The 17,843-nt window shown below is 40.0% G+C and overlaps 2 protein-coding genes across 3 annotated transcripts in view; one reads left to right on the forward strand and one right to left on the reverse strand.

Moving 5' to 3' along the window:
* Positions 1 to 13,981, reverse strand: part of Ndufaf2 (NADH:ubiquinone oxidoreductase complex assembly factor 2) — a 114,569-nt gene extending 100,588 nt beyond the window's left edge. Inside the window, exon 1 of the mRNA XM_031360528.1 lies at positions 13,790 to 13,981. Within this exon, the coding sequence (XP_031216388.1) occupies positions 13,790 to 13,916 (127 nt within the window). The 5' untranslated portion in view covers positions 13,917 to 13,981. The remainder of the gene's footprint in view (positions 1 to 13,789) is intronic.
* Positions 13,982 to 14,040: 59 nt separating this feature from the next.
* Positions 14,041 to 17,843, forward strand: part of Ercc8 (ERCC excision repair 8, CSA ubiquitin ligase complex subunit) — a 35,393-nt gene continuing 31,590 nt past the window's right edge. Inside the window, exons 1-2 of one of the 2 annotated variants that reach the window (XM_031360526.1) lie at positions 14,041 to 14,206; positions 15,983 to 16,078. In XM_031360526.1, coding sequence (XP_031216386.1) covers positions 14,130 to 14,206; positions 15,983 to 16,078 — 173 coding nt within the window. In that variant the 5' untranslated portion in view covers positions 14,041 to 14,129. The remainder of the gene's footprint in view (positions 14,207 to 15,982; positions 16,079 to 17,843) is intronic. The other variant, XM_031360527.1, reaches the window with a different exon arrangement.

Consider the following 17,843-nt stretch of genomic DNA (forward strand, 5'->3'; position numbering starts at 1 on the left):
GAGAGAAAGGGAGAGAGAGAGAAAGGGAGAGAGAGAGAGGAAGGGAGAGAGAAAGGGAGAGAGAGAGAAGGAGAGAAAGGGAGGGAGGGAGAGAGGGAGGGAGAGAGGGAGGGAGGGAGAGAGAAAGGGAGAGAGAGAAAGGGAGAGAGAGAGGAAGGGAGAGAGAAAGGGAGAGAGAGAGAAAGGGAGAGAGAGAAGGAGAGAGAGAGAGAGAGAGAGAGAGAGGAAGGGAGAGAGGGAGGGAGGGAGGGAGGGAGAGAGGGAGGGAGGAAAGGAGAGAGAGCCTAATGCTTGCAGGGAGAGGCTCACAAGTCTCCCCTAACCCCCCATACCACATAAAGTGGTTAATAGCTGCTGGATAGAAAGACTCGAGTGGGTTAACTGCCTCTAACCATGCATCTGTGGGTCACATCTCACCTGTGATCCTATAAAGAACACAGTTATACACACTGATTCATCAAGCTGGACTTGGATGGATTCACATCTTTGTTCTGTCATTAGTGCCCTATCTGAAAGGAGCAGATAGATGTCTGTTCATGTCTCCCCAGGAAAAGCTAATGTAGTAGTTCTGACTAAAACAATACACAGAAACTCAAGGCATGATATTAGATCCTATATTCAAAGTCCGCTTAGAACAAGCCAGCCTTCCGTCATCTTCAGTCTTACACATCACAACGCAAACTGACAATGAGCAACACCATCAAGCCACCATTTATAATTGAATGTAACCATCTGTTCATGTCCTTATCAGTAACTCCCAAATCTCTATTTCCAAGTCAGACTTCTAAATTCCAGGCTCATTTATACAATTTTCTGGGTATCTCTATTTAGAAGTCTAACCAAAATCTCAAATGGAGCCTAAGACTGAAGACCTCATCTTACCTCTCCAATCTTGTTCCTCCTGCAACTGCTTAAACAAAAAATCCTCAGAATTATTCTTAAACTGTTTTTCTTACCTCACTTCAAAAAACAAAACAGCAACCCCAGATAATGGTAGTCATACAACTGTAATCCCCAACACAACTTTCTCTAAAAATATATATGTATATATATATATATGTGTGTGTGTGTGTATACATACACGCACATATATATATATTTATATTTATATATATATACACACTCTATTTGTATACACATACATATATGTATACACACACACACATAAATGACTCAGCCTGTGAAAACACTTGCCATACAAGCTAGGTGACCTAAATTTGATTTTCAAAGCACAGGAGGAGGAAGGAACTCCCCCAAGTTGTCTTCTGACCCCATACACATAGCATGCCCATATTCCACATTCACACATCGCAAGGACAATAATAATATAAATTATATATGTGTATGTGTGAAAGTGAGCTTGCTGTGCCTTTGAATGGGACTATGGGATCCCGTTGGTACATTCCATGCCTTTCAGCCTCAAGCTGTGATTGCCTAGTCTGATAGATGCTCCTATGATGATAAACTTCCATCAGTAGCAGGCCAAACCAGTGAGGCTGTCTGTCTGATCTAGAACTTGAAGTTCCAGAACCATGAGCTAAAAATAAATCTCTCTTTACTTCATAAGCAACCTGTGTCATATATTTTGTTAAAGTACCAAAAAATTTACTAATATGCCTGCATTCCTATGTTATACAATATCACTCAATTTAAATGTCCATCATTTATAAATATCGAAAAAAGGAAATATGGTACATATACATAATGTAATACTGTTGTTTGGCCTTTTAAAAGGGAGAAATTCTACCACTTGCGACATCATGAACAAACTTAAAGGCTATTATATGGTGGTTTGAATGAGAAATGTCCCCCATAAGATTCTAAACATTCTCAGTTGATGGTGCTGTTTGAGTAGGATTATGCAGGGAGGGAACCAGGTCTGGAGAGGAAAAAGATATATACTGCAGGCAGGAAAGCTGGAGGGGTTAAGCCATTTAAGGCCTTCGCCATCTGAGTTGCAGGATTCGGAGGCTCCCACGCTCTATTTTGCCTTGCTTTGGTGTAATAAATACCTCACTGTGCACCTCTTCCTCTCTTTTGGAGTGGTAATGTATACTCTGTGCTATTTATGTTGAGAGTATATAATTTGCTATTTGATTTTACAGGGGTTATCATTAAGAGACTGCATGGAGTCTCAGAAGAGACTCTGGATTTTGAAACCGTTGAGCGTGAAGTACTATGGGGACTTTGAGGTTGGACTGAATACATTGTGTAATATTATGGCTACCAGCCTATGGGGCCAGGGAGTGGAATGTGAGGGTTACAGTGAGACGTTCCCCAATCAGTCTCAGGCATATGAACACTTAGTCCCCAGTTGGTAGCACTGTTTGGAGAGACTTCAGGGTGGCCTTGTTGGTGGAGACATGTCACTGGTGGCAGGTTTTTGAGACTTATGCCATTTCCAGTGTGCTCTCTGTTTTTTGCTTGCAGTTCAAGCTACACACACTCAGATTCCAGCTCCAGCTGCCACATCTCTACTCCATCATCATGGATTCCTATCCCTATGGACCGTGAGCCCAAATAAACTCTTCTGTAAGTCGTCTTGGTCATGGTTTTCTATGACAGCAATAAAAACTAATACAGTTTAGGAGCTGTAGCCTTGCTGGAGGAAATATATCACTAGGGGTGGGATTTGGTTGTTTAAAGCCTTGTACACTTCCAATTTGCTCTCTGCTTAGTGCTTGCCATTGAGGATGTGAGCTCAAAGCTAGGAAGGATTCCTGCTGCCAGGCCTGATGCTTGTTCCCATGCCTCTTTACCATGAAGGACTCTCCTCCGCAATTGTAAGGCAAAGCAAACTCCTCCTTCTATTAAGTTGTTCATGGTCATGGTGTTTTATCACAGCAAATGAAAAATAACTAATATACACTCTAACTTATAATAATAACAACAATAATGAGAATGAGAAGAGGAGAAAGAGGAGGAAGAAAAACAGGAAGGGGAGGAGGAAGAATGGGAGTCGGGAGGGGGGGATGGCTCAGTGGTTAAGAGCACTGGCTGCTCTTCCCGAGAATCCAGGTTCTATTCCCAGCACCCATCCAACTGTCTATAGCCTTAGTTCTAAGGGGTTCTGTTGTCGTTTTTTTTTTTTTTTTTGGTTTCCACAGACAATGCACATGGAACACAGACATTCATGCAGGCAAGACAATATATACATAAAAGTAAACAAATCTCTTAAAAATTATCAAGGAATAAATGCCTAAGTGATAGATTTGGAGGATATGTTCTAAAAATTAAGATAGTCAAAGAAAGACAAATACAACATGATCTCACAGACATATGAGATATAAACTGGCTAATTCAAAGACACATGAGTAATGTGTTTATCAAGAGCTGGGGAGATATGCTGGGAGCTGAGGAATTGACAGGACAGAGAAAGCATTCTCTGGCATAGCATGGAGACTATGGCTAATGACAGACCACATACTATAAGCCTGACACTTGCTGTGGGATTGGAGGCATCTCACTATAAAAAAGAAAAATACTAATTATATGAGGCAGTATGCATGTTAGCTTAACTTATTCTACAATGTAAACACATACTAAATCATGCTGCATACCAGAAATGTAAATGATAAATAAATGTTCTTTAAAAACCATTAGTCCAAAAATAAAGCAAATGTTTTACTAGTTAAAAGCAGTAGCATTGAGAGCACTTGGGGAACATATGTAAGAATTCATTGTGTTATTTTTGTAGCTTCTCTAAGTCTAAAATTATGCTCAAGTATGAAAACAGCCATCAGAAGCGAAGCTCCTAAGGTGATCTTCCTGTTCCAATCTGACTACTGCCTCTTCCCAATACAAACTAAAGCAGTCCTTCTGACAGCATAAATCAAATGATGTCATTCTTCTCAATACCCAGGAAGAACAGCTGGCTAACACCACAGAATGGAGAAACTCACATTGCTATTCTCTGAATGATGCATTCTTGCTTCAGATAGTCACTTGGCCATCTCATCCCAGTCTTTCTTCAAATATAAGTTGAGCGGACCTCCCTTTCAGACCTCACCCCACTCCCTGTACTCTGCACAGTGTACATCGTCTGCACTTCCCGCGTGGTTACGGCTGTGTAATCTACTGTGTATGCTTTTTATTATGACTCCCTTCACAACCCTGAGAGCACACACTATGGTATACACTCTTACTGGTGTACCTCCAATCTCCAAAACTATGTGTGGCACACAGAATACCAGTGAAATAAAAGAACAAGTTTTGCTGAACACCTATTACTATCTAGCAGTTATCCAAAAGAATAAAAATCCAGCTACATAGTAACCACTTATAATCCAGTGAGGACATATGGGTAATACATGGGCTGACTATATTCTAAAAGGATCTTGGCACAGAGTGGGAGGCAAACTGCAGCTGTATTTATATCCAGGAATTCCTCATTGACTATGTATCATTAACAGTTTGCCCAAAATAAGAATGCATCACCTATAAGATCAGCCCTCTGCAGTTATTTAATATTAAAATTCCAACCCATTCCTCAAGGATATTCTTAAAATCCATTGCCACAATTTTCTAGGGTTTAAAATGTGTCAAAAGATGAATGTAAAATGAAAGTGCAAGTCTAGCAGAAGATAGCCTCGTGAAGTCTACAAAAGTATTATAGACTCACAAGAAAACAGCTCATTTCTAATTAATATGACCAAGATAGTAAACAAGGTAGGCACATGAAAAATAACTCAAATAATGAATATCATAAAGATTATTACAAATATTTAGAATGGCAATGCCCTCAAATTTTGCAAAAAAAAAAAGAAAGAAAGAAAGAAAAAAATAACACTTCTTACTTTCAGTAAAAGTGACAAATGTGACCTAAGGCTATCATGTTGTGCTATTAGAACTTTGTCAAAAGATCTATGTTAAAGCAAACAAACAAACAAACATACAATACCATGGTGGACAGATGGTTCAGGAGTTAAGAACACAGTCTGTTCTTCCAGAGGACTTGTGTTCAATTCTCAACATCCAAATGGCAGCTCACAACTGTGCTTAACTCCAGTCCCAGAGAAATCTGACACCCTCTTGTGGCCTCCTCAGGCATACACAGATGCGGTGAACAGACTTAGATGCAGGCAAACCACTCATATATAAACTAAATGAATCTTTTAAAAAACAGTACTATTCAACACACAAAGGGCATGTCCCCAAAAGCTATAAGTCGTACCAGACAGATACTTGCACATCAGTGTTTATTGCTGCAAATTCACAACAGGTGGGAAATGAACCAGCCTAGGTAGTCATCAATGAAGGAATGAAGATACACATGGGTGAATAAAGATAACGTGCTATATCTGTTCAATGGAATTTTACCCAACTGTAAAACAGTTACAGGAAACCATGAAATCTGCAGGAAAATGGATGGAACTGGAGGTTATTGTGTGGGTATAGAACATACAACTAGAGAGAGCACCATGAGTCGGGAAAGGGTTAGGAAAGAGGGTAGTAGGATACCCACAACATGAAAGCACAGGGTGGGCACTGAAGGAGACACAGCAAGTGGGGGGACAAGGTGGGCACTGAAGGGGGAGAAAGCAAGAGGGGGTACAGGATGGGTACTGAGGGGAGGTAGCAAGGGGGAAAAGGACATTAGGGAACAGGAGGGGAGTGCGGGAGAAGCACTAGCAAAAACAATGTATAACAGTGCCACAATAACCATTACTTCATATGCTAATTAAAAATAGAACTTCAGAATCTGAGGGAGAGGAAGGATGGAAATGGGGTGCATATCATATTGCATTATATAACTGTAAGCAATTCTCAGAGAACGAATTTTTGATACAATTCCAAATAGTCAGCCCTAAATATATATACATATGAGCAACATTAAATAGACTCAGGTTATATATACGCATACATCTATATGTACATATAACATACATATAGATGTACATACAGATGTATGTTATGATAAGAATGAAAGAATAGAGGTCATGAATTTGAGAAAGTGGTGGGGTAAGAGAGGAAAGGGAGGGAGAAAAAGGAGGAGCAAACAATGTAAATAAAATTCTCATATATAAAATTGTCAGAAAATAAATAAAATGCAAAAAATTTACATTCAATTATAAAGTAGAATCTCTGAAATATCATTTTTAAATCTCTGAAATATCGTTTTTAAAAAGATGTGAGGTGATTTAATTACATTGATATACTCACTCCATAATATGCACATATGTCAAGACATCACCTAGAACAACCATAGATAGTTACATACAAATTTTGCAAAAAAGACACCTCAATAAAGCTGATGGAGAGACAAGTACTTAATTCATTCTTAATGTCAGAAGTCGCCATACAGTTGTAATTAGTCAATCTTCCCAAAGGTCTCACACCACCTGTTTCATTACAAATGTCTCCTTCCTCACACAGCTGTCATAAGATGCTTCATATATATACACTTTAAGAGTTACTGAATGCTGTGCATATTCCTGACCAGCTTAAATTCATATGTTCATACATTTATTTACTCAGGCAGTGCACTATAAAAATGGCCTCTGGACCTTCAAGGACTTTAAGGTGGAACTGAAATTGACGAAGGGAAGACAGAAGACACATTAAAAAGGGGAAAATGGTTTCCAGAGCAAAGCCCTAGAGAGATGGAGATGTAACTAATATATGTTAAGTGAGAGTTATGTCCTAGTAAATAAGATAATCTAAGCCATTTTATGTGACATATTCAGCTAACGTGGAAAACCCCCTTAACCAGCACCTTAGGCAGAGGGTGAAGTTTCTCATTTGGACCACAAGATGGAAGCATTAGCTAGCTGGAAAACAAGATTAGAGACAGCCTGATTGAAACTACTCAAGCTATTTAAACATGTCTTTATGCAACCTATTTTTAACAGTATGTATTCCCCACACCATTTTATAAACATGGATTTAGAATAAAGTTTATAACAGAAAAAATTATTCTAACAAATTATTCTAACAGTTGAATAATGAAGCCTGCCACATAATTCTGAAGCTATTTCTCAATACCAGTTCCCATTTAACTGTGACTTCTAAGGGTATCATCACAGGTTTGTCACTTGTAAAGCAACTTACACTTCGCCTCAGGCAGCAGCGGAAATGACTTTCCCAACCCAGAAGCTCTTTGAAAGTTTGATGAGGAAAACAGTTATCTGTCTGATTTTAAATGTCAGAGAAACTGGGCTCTGTGCAGACATGATATGGTTGAGTTCTGTTACTGAGTGGTCTTGATGAAGCAACACTATTGTTTTTCATAATTCTTGTAATTTCCCACAATGCAGCATCTCCTGACAAATGCTGAGAAGCGAGTCTAGCACATAGTATTTACTGTAAATACTATGACTGGTAGTATCGCTATTGACCTTACTGTCCTAAGATAAAAAAAATACAAAACCCTCAAAGACAAAGCCAGCTAGCCACCGAACTCCTGGAGATACTTGTGACCTCATTTAACCATGCGCATATCCCAGTTTGCCAATCGCCCAGAATTAGTTTCCATTTCATCTCAGAGGTTCCACACTCCTCGGGTAGGGAAATCAGGAGTAGGATTACAGTTGCTTAGGCTTATTTAAAGCCACAGTAAGGGATTGGCAGGGTGACTGTCAACACGTGTCATCCTCACTCACACTTTGTTGTTGAAAATGTGCTAGGCATATGAGACACAAGTTCAGGGCACACAGTGGTGGACCTTTCCTCCTTTGACAGAATACAATTAATATTTAAGGGCACGGACTTCATACATGACTGAGGGAATTCAGGAAACAATAAAAAAAAAAAAAAACCGAAATCTTGTAGGAAAACTACTGACAGCAAAGTACTACTGCTATATTGTCTGTTGTTCCCTGTCAATCTTGTGTATTCCAGTTTTTCTCCTATTTTCATTATGTGTTGTTGTTGTTGCTGCTGCTGCTGCTGTTTGTGTAAATAAATGCTCTGATTCTTCCTTGGTGTGTGTGGGAAGCGAGATTCCTTCAAATCACTTTAAAGTACAAAGCAGTAGACACCCGTCAATCTTGATTTTTGGAACAATGCTTCCCCCTGCTGGAAGAGCTGAAATATTTTCATTCCTTTCAAACCTTGAGGCATCTAGAACCGCCTTTAATTATTAACTAAAAAAACCCAGAAACTAGACTTTCAGTTGTGGCTGTTTTCCTTTTCCATATTCTCTATTCTCTAAATAATACACGTGAGTTGGCTGAGGTGAGACCTTCGTAATCAATTTGTCTCTACTATACACACAACAGTGGATGGAGGATGCAGGTTTTTAACAATTAGATAATGATTCTATAAGGCTAAGTATTTATAAAGAAGTTTGAATAAGGCTAAGTATTTGTAAAGAAGTTTGATGATGTAATAAAACTCCACTTAGTAGGTCAGAGGGCAGGTCCATGTTCTCTACACCATGGCCAAGTAATTTTATTTCTTGTAGGAATACTTATTCCTCCAAGGCTAATCTGGCTCAGTTACTGAACAATATCTGAATTACCTAGTCTAAGACTCTTTGAACTACTTCATCCATGTATGTGCTTTGTTTTGTTTTGACGTTTAGATTTCAGGGCCAAAAGATAACTCAATTCATTGTATAGCTGCTTTTGCGGTACCCACTCCATACCCAGGCAGACACACAGGAAACGCAGTTACTTGCGAGGTAATGAGACAAAACCCTGTGTTTGAAATGAGAATTTGAGCTATTTGATGGCTGTGAAGATCAAAAACAGCATTCAATGAAAGAGTGATAACTAAGGTTAATTTAAGCTCACCCAATAGAGGTATTGGGACATTGAGAATGACAAAGTGTGTTTCTAATGTGTTACTATATGAAAGTGTAAATTTTAAATGACTGGAACCAGTGACTCAAATCTACCTATTATCTCCCCCAATCGTATTCGGTTCATATATAAAGAGGCCTATAGCCGTGCTAGAAAATAGTCCAAAGTTCCATCAATAGGTCTGAAGCTTCACTTAGATCAGTGACCTATAGCAGCCATTCTAACAGCCACTCTGTAGTAGCAGCCTCCTGTAACTCCAGCCCCATAGGATCCTGTTCCCTCTTCTGGCCTCTGTGGGCACTCACATACTTGTGACACACATGCACACGCAGGCACGCACACATGGTGGCCAGGGGTGGGGGAATAAATAACTCTAGAGCACTGAAATAAATACATAAAAAATAAATTTTACTAATTTAAAAAAGTCAACAAACATTTCAACGTATAATTAACAGAATGAAGAGAGAGAGATAAGAAAGAGAGCCATTATGTTGAATGCATACAAAGAAAACAACATAAATGTACATTATTACATGAACGCCAATGTAAAAAGGTTATATACTGCACAGTTGCAACTCTAGCTCTTGGGAAAAGTAAACTACTCAGGCAGTGACAGCTAGACATTACATGGGAGGAGCAAATGGTGAAAACTCTCATGTAAGACACTGGCAGGGTGTGGGAGAGGAAGAAAGACTATGTTAGTAACTTCCAAATAGCTTTCCTGTAAACCTAGCACAAAGTCATGGGCTGGTCACATGTTCCGAAAGCAAAGGTGCTTGCTTCCAAGCCTAGCAACCTGAGCTTGATTCCCACAGCCCACAGAGTGGAAGGAGAGAACTGTTTTCTCTCTCAAGGCTGTATTCTGACATCCACAAGCACACTGTGGAACAAGCATGCCATGCACATACATACAATGAATAAACGAGCCACTCTTAATTAAAAAGCCAACCCATAGATTTCAGTTTATGAGAGTAAACAATTTTGAGATCCACTCATGAAAAGATCTTTTGAGCGAAGCAAGGAACTATTATGTTAAGCTTACAAAGGGAATTTTAAAATCTGGGTTAAGTGCTTCTATACAAGTGTGAGGACCTGAGTTCAACCCCCCAGCACCCATGTAAAATGCCAGTTCTGTAGCATGTGCCTGTAATCTTAGCACTGAGGAGTTGAAGACATGAAAATCCCCAGGGATGGCTGGGATCCTGCTGGCCAGCCAATCAGGATGAATCAGTGAACTCGGTTCATCAAGACACCCTGCCTCAAAAAATAAGGAAGACAGTGACTGAAGGAGACAGATGACATTGATCTTTGGCTTCCATACAGAGGTACATATGCACAGGAACACACACACATGTACACGCATACATACATACACATGCGCGAATACACACACACACACACACACACACACACACACACACACACACAGGCGCGCGTGCACGTGCAGAAAGTAAATACAATTCCTAGCACTGGAGAGGCAAGGGCAAGGCAGCCTGAGTTGAGTTCCAAGCCAACCTGGTTTACATAGTGAGTCCAGTTTAGCCAAAGCTACATACTGAGGCTGCTTCCAAGGAGAAAACAAAAAAACAAAACAACACATAAGTACCCCTCATAATGATTAAACACAAGAAACTTCTAAGCAAATATAACAAAATATATGCACACCCCCTGTGCTGAAAACTACAAGTGAAAAATTAAATCGCAGAACCAAAAATAAATTAAATAAATAAATAAATAAATAAATAAAAATCCAAATTTAACTCCAGTTGATGGGGGCTTAGATCTCACTCTCTTAAAGTGACATTTTCCAATTTAGTTCTCTTGAGCCCCAACAATGTCTTATGATGCCGGGTAAGTATTTTATTCACATTTTATGGAGCAAGTTGGAGCTACTGCGCTCATATGGAAATTAAATGATAGAAAAAGGCTAAGAATCAGTTACACCTCTGGGGAAATGAAAATTAATGTTCATGTAAAACCCATATGGGAATGTTTGTGGCAGCTCTATTCATAAGCACCAAAAGCTGGAAGCAACCCACATGTCCTTCAACAGGACAAACTATGACACATCCTTGACAAGGAATATTAGTCATCAATAATGAGAAACAAACTACTGATATCTCATTGAATCTTAAAGGCATCATTATGCTGAATAGAAGGTGCCATTTTCGAAAAGTTATAGATGGTATGACTCTCTGGATAATAGTCTCAAGAAGACAAAACTGTAATTGACATAATAATCAGTTACCAAGGTTACAAACTGAGAGAATAACTACCAAGGGTCAGCATGTGGGAGATACTGAAGTCAGTTACTGTGTTCTGTATCCTGATTGTGATCAAGTTAGATGAATCCCCAACACGTCAAAATGTGAAATGTATGCCAGTTTTATAGCATTTGAATTTGTAAAGAAAGTTGTGCTGTGTATAAGTGCTCTGTGTGTTACACACACCTGAGTATGCCAGCATACATCCTGTGCACACGTATGTGGAGGCCAGAGCTGGATGGCAGGGCTTTTCCTCTATGTTCTTGGCCTTATTACCTTGAGATCCTGCCTCTGGGTTGCTGACTAGGCTGGCTGACCTCTCCGAGCTGCTGGTCTGCTCCCACAGAGCTAGGGTGTAGGGTACAAACAGCCATCCCTGGTCTGCTCCCACAGAGCTAGGGTGTAGGGTACATACAGTCATCCCTGGCTTTGTACATGGGTGCTGGGGATTCAAACTCAGAACTTCCTGTTTGCTGAGCAAGTTCTGAAACCCAATGAGCTATTTCCTCAGTCCCTGAAAACAATAAAAAATAAACTCAATTTATTAGTAATAAAGTGAACAGTAAAGAAAAACCGAATATCTGTATATACCAATTAGCTGACTAAATTGAAGGGAGTGGACACCCCAAGTGCTGGGGTGGATGCGAAACAGCTGAACCCTTTAGCACTGCTGGTGGGGGTGCAAAATGGATCATCAACCTATTTCTTTTCTTTCTTTCTTTTTTAGGGGTTTGTGTTTTGTTGTTGTTGTTTTGTTTTTTCCTTTGAGACAGTGTTTCTGTGTAGTTCTACCTATCCCAGAATTTGCTCTGAAGACTAGGCTGGCCTCAGATTCAGAGATTCCCTTGCGTCTACCTCCTGAGTGCTGGGACTAAAGGTATATAGGCCACCAGGGCCACTCTGTTTCTCACAAAGTGAAACATACATCTATAGATTGATCCAGGTGTTCTTCTTGTAAAGATTTTAAAAAGAGAAGTGATAAGAGCCTTATCATTTATCTGTGACAGTCTTAAAACTGGTAATAATCCAAAGATCTATGAACAAGTAAGCAGATAAGAAAACTATATACATTGCATCCCACACAATAGAACATTAGCAACAAGGTTAAAATGTTGATACAAAGATGAACTTCAAAATAATTACCCTAAATAAAGGACCCAGAAAGAAATCTAAAAACATATATATTTTCACTTTTAAAAACTGTAGGAAATGCAGACCAATTCATAGTGTCAGAAATCCAGATCAGTGGTTGTCTGGGTACAGGAAGCAGAAGCAGCAATATTTAAATGCTCAGTGGGCGAAAGTAGTTAGTTTTAGAAAAGGATTAAGTGAGTGTTGGAGAGATGGCTCAGAGATTAAGAGCACTTGCCACTCTTACAGAAGACCCAGGTTCAAATCCCAGCACCCATACGGTGGCTAAACAACCCCATCATTAACTCCAGTTCCAACATCTATGGCACCAGATACACAATTAGTGTGTATACATAAATGCAGGCAATACACATACAATTAATAAATCTTTTCTACAAAGCTAAGAAAAACATTTTTTTTTTTTTTTTTTTTTTTTTTTTTTTTTTTTTTTTTTGATTTTTCGAGACAGGGTTTCTCTGTATAGCCCTGGCTGTCCTGGAACTCACTCTGTAGACCAGGCTGGCCTCGAACTCAGAAATCCACCTGCCTCTGCCTCCCAAGTGCTGGGATTAAAGGCGTGCGCCACCACCACCCGGCCAAGAAAAACATTTTTATATTACCATTTAACATAGTTAATATTGTGAGACATGAACGAAACACAGTGTTGGCCTGGTCTTCAACCGTCCCAGTAGCGTCAGACACTCCTATTATCTCTTTCATGTAAGACCACTGAGACAAGGTGAGAAAAACTGACTTGTGCCTTAGTTGCCTCAATCAGCGCTTAAGCTCTGACCCAACTTCTTTCTCTGCGACTTTCTATACTGGAGCAATAGAGAAAAATAAAAGACATTGTGTGGCCTGCTAGAGGAAAGAAAGAAAGAAAGAAAGAAAGAAAGAAAGAAAGAAAGAAAGAAAGAAAGAAAGAGAAAAAAAGAAAGAGAAAGAAAGAGAGAAAGAAAGAAAGAAAGGAAGGAAGAAAGAAAAAAGAGAAAAGAAAGAGAAAAGGAAGAGAAAAGGAAAAAAGGAAGGAAAGGAACGTCCCCACCCCCACCCCCCACCCCCGCCGGGAAGAGGGGTTCTATGTGGCTGTCCTTGAATTCACTCTATAGGCCAGGCTGACCTCGAACTCATCCGCCTCGGCCTCCTGCGTGCTGAGATTAAAGGCGTAATCCAACACCGTCTGGCTATAAAAGAACATCTCTTAACTAAACCGTTCCAGTTCTTGAAAATAGTTTTAGACACACATTTCTGAAATCGACCTGGACAGGGTCTTGGGACTCAAGACTCCTTGGAAGGGAAACGTAAACTGTTAATTAGAAAGGATCAGTCTATTCGGAAACTTCTAGGTTGACAAGGACGGCGACAGATAGGGAGAGCGCCCCAGCCACTGCGCCACTGGGATAGGTAAACTCTGCGGACACCGAAATCTGAAGACCAAGGCAAGGCACTGGCGCAAAGCCTTTCCCGATGCTACCCAGAACCTCTGGAAGATTTTGGAGGACTGGGTCCAGACTTCGTCGTCCTAGGCAACCACCAAGCCTTCAGACCCGGGACAGGGACCAGGACACCGAGGCCCGGCCCCAAAGTACGGCGGTCGCCACCCGCCGGCCCCGGGAAGCGCAGCGACCAGAAGCCGCTCCTCGCTCTCACCTCTCCAGTTCTTGTACTCGGCGACGTAGTAGTATTTGTTCCCCAGATGGTCCGTGCCCACGTGCTCCCTCACCTCCTTGGACAAGCCGCCCCAAACAGAGCGCAACACTCCCCGCCACCAGCTCATGCCTGTGCGCAGCTCAAGGTCTCTCTGTTCTACGGGAGGACACGCCCACACGAAGCCCCGCCCACTGCCCGGCGTTCTCGCACCCCCCAGTAACGCCGCACTCCTTTGGTTACGTCACATCGCTGATTGGCCAATGGGAGCCCGTGTTGCTGTATCCGGCGCCAAGCTCTGTCATGGCGGCACTCAGGCCTCAAGCCGGTGTGTGGAAACGAAATGTTGAGCTTTCTGTACGCTCGACAGTCGGGTTTGGAGGACCCTCTTCGCTTGCGTAGAGCGCAGTCGACACGGAGGTAAGGCACGCCATGTCTTTTCCTCTTCCAGTGCCAAGTGAGACTCTGGAGCAGGGAGTTAAGGTGGCAGGACCGATTGGGCTGAAGATGAAGAAGTCGGCAGGAGCCGGATGAGGAAGACCCGTGAGTGCGTGTAGGGGAGAATATGAAGATGAAACCGAGGTCACAACGATTGTAGCTTGCCGTGTACGTGAAGAATGAAATTGAAAGTAACCAGGGAGTCAAATTAGATAACTGTCACTCCAAGAGAGACCTGATGGCAGTCTCTCCAATGGCACTGTGAATAGTCTCACGGCCAGCTAACCCCACTGCATTCCACTTGACCTTCACTTCCAACATTACTGCTTCTGTCCGTGGTGTACACTTTCATTCTGTCGACCAACGCCTTTATTTTTGTAAAATTTCATGTGAGTTTATCTCTAAGGCCCAGACTTGACGAACCTACTTGCTTTGAATGTGTTTGTATACTGAGTAACAGGTGTACAGTAAACAATCATACAGTTTTTGAAAGAAGGCATGAAAATAAATCACCGACTACGTGCTATTTATATAGTGATTTGTAGATGGAATATCATCATTGGGGCTTTGAGCTTTATGGTATTTCTTAGTAACTGAAATTTGAACAATGTTGACGAGCTCTAGTATTTAGTAAAATTACAGTAGCTCAAATTAATATATATATCAGGCTTCAGTGAAGATTATTGTTTTGTTAAAAAATAAAGTACTGAGGTTATTTTTAAATTCTCATTAATTTTTGTAACTAAACAACTGCAAAGTCCTCTTTTATTCAGAGAAGATGTTCTTCCCTGTCATCTGCTAATGACAAAAGCATAATAAACACTGCATTCAGCTCTCACAGGCAACATCTTTAAAAGGACGGTTACAACCTGGAGCTGTAATTCACATAAACTAGATATTGAACTGTAGTACACAAGCTGGACATTGATGACCCAAGCCTGTGGTCCCAGGTCCCAGGAAGCAGATGGAGGAAAATTGCTAGCCCAGCCTGGCTACATAGCAAATTCCAGGTCAAACTGAGCTACATAATAACATATCTCATCCCACCCCTAAATGAAGAAAAATGAAATTTTTCATTGTAGTGTAAAACATGCTGAGTGCTGCCATCATTTTAAGACCATCACCATATCACGAAGATCAACGCTCGAGCTCTGAAGCTTTGCTGTGCTTTGTTACCGATAACCCTTCTCTGCTTCACTTTCTTTAAACTGCGGCATTGAATATAGTTTGTATTTCTACAGTCTTAAACATCTAAGAGAAATCTTTAAATTGTGTAATTCAAACTTTTATCCACTAGGTGTCGTCAATCAGGTTTATTGGAATTTAACTTTCCCTGAAAGTTTATTCATAGTTTAGGACTTAAAAGCTTTAAATCAGCAGTTTTCAACCTGTGGGTCTCTGCCCTTTCACAGGGGTTACATATATCCTGGATATCAGGTATTTATATTATGAATCATAAAAAAAGCAAAATTTCAGTTATGAAGCAGCAGTAAAAATAATTTTATGGTTGAGGGTCATTACAATATGAGGAACTGTGTTAAAGGATCACAGCATTAGGAAGGTTTAAATGAAATTTAAAGTAGTGTTTCAGTTTAAAACTTGTTTAGAGGCTTACATTTATAAATCTGAATACCTTTAAATGTAGTAAGAAACTAAAGACTTGCAGTATTTGTGGTAATCTATATATTCTTGGGGAAATTTGTTTATATTAAATTTCTTTATAGTTCTTTTATCCTTTTCTCTTTTTAATTTTTAAAGGGTCCTGGGCCTGGAGTTAAACAAAGACAGGGATGTTGAAAGAATCCATGGCAGTGGAGTCAACACTCTCGACATCGAGCCTGTTGAAGGACGATAGTAAGTTACAGCTTTACTTTTCTTTCTAAGTGAGGTGCGGGAAAATCTTGCCTTTTCAGATTGATTAGTAGAAAGCTCTTAAAAATATTTTTTAAAATTGTAAATTATAGCATTTTTTGAAATAGAAACAAAATTAAATAAGCAAAGTGTTATCAGGTTGATATTACAAATGCAGCATAAATATGTTCATGTTAAATCAATAAACCAGGAATTTATGTTGATGCAGAGGGCTTTTTAAGTGCTGGGATGAGTTTAGGTGCTCTTCAGAACTATAATTGTTACTTTCAGGGACTAGTGGGAAGTGAAATATAAAAGGTAGACATGTGTTTGGCAAACTAGATTTGAAGAAGATAATCACTGAGTTTCTTATTTACCAGCTCTGTGACCTTGTGCAAATTACCTAACCTTTTAAATTTTCAATTTGTCTTAGCTATTTTATAGGAATGATCGTGCTTAACTTTTTTGTCATCAGAACTTGAGAAAATCTGTATTGAAAACATGTTTGTTCCACCCCATTGCCTACACTGCAGCTAAATGTATTCCCTTGCTCACAACTTCCCGTCATGTCACACCAGGCATCGGCACACTACGATACATATGGGAAGACTTCAGGGAGGAGGGTGCAGCTCTGTGACAAAAGTATGATTCATGTGCACAAGATCTGGGTTTAGTCTAGAGCAGAACGGGAGGAGAACACATGGCTATTAAGGAATGTGAGCTCAGAGCCCTTCATGTGAGCTGAGGGTGTAGTTCACTAATAGACCCTCACCTAGCTGGATTCAAGCCACCCTGGGACTACAAGGAAATAAAACAAAATCAAGCCTTATGCTGTTTATAATTAGATTATGTAATTAAAATAACCTATGGGAAATAGTTTCTCGTGATGTGGTCTAGTTACCAGTATTCCTGGTAAGCTACGTGGGTGTGGCAGACTTGTACTCTCTACCTTCCCCTTCTGCCATAATAATAGTCTACAAGGAGCACGTGCCAAAACAGTTCTCAGTTTAGCACATGGTTACATTTGAAAGATGGCACACAATAATTCTTTTCTTTTTCCTAATTTTCTAAAGCTTAATATAATATTTCCTGTTTAAAGGCAGGTGAGGGGTAAATTGATAAAATATATGCAGATCCAGAGAACAAAGGATAGCTGATTTATTTTGGTCATTGGTGCAAGTGGGAAAAGTACAGTGGTATACCAGCCAGGCATTGGTACAGTGATTATGTACCCTGTGAGGGATAGTAAACAGCTAACAGAGTCAGTAAGATCTGGTGGATTACAGTTTATGTATGTGTGAAATATGTTATAAGTGTTGATGATAACCAATAATTCTAGAAAATAGCAATACTTAATATAAATGTATAACTTCGTGGATCTAGGCATTGTTTTGGCTACTGATAATATTGCCATAAAGAAATTATAAACAAAAATTGTAAGTAAAGATTAAAATTCTAAGGTTGAAGTTTCAGAGCTGAGTTTTACCAAGAAACAACAGGTCAAGGGAACAAAGAAGCACAAAGGTGAATTGAAGGTGTGTGTCCATCTAAAACAATCCAAAACAAAGCTCCTGTATTCATGATACACTTTTGGACGATGAGTTGTGCAGTATTCAGAAAAGGAAGTCAGCGATTCCTATAAAAATTGCATTGGTGAGGAACTGAAGGGAAGGAGAGGGAGTTGTGGGAAAGGTCCTAGTGTGTGGACTGCCCTGAAGACCCTGCGGATAGGAAAGGTCCTATTGTATGGATGTTCTTGAAGACCCTG

This window comes from Mastomys coucha, unplaced genomic scaffold (genome assembly GCF_008632895.1).
Source record: "Mastomys coucha isolate ucsf_1 unplaced genomic scaffold, UCSF_Mcou_1 pScaffold8, whole genome shotgun sequence".
Taxonomy (NCBI): domain Eukaryota; kingdom Metazoa; phylum Chordata; class Mammalia; order Rodentia; family Muridae; genus Mastomys; species Mastomys coucha.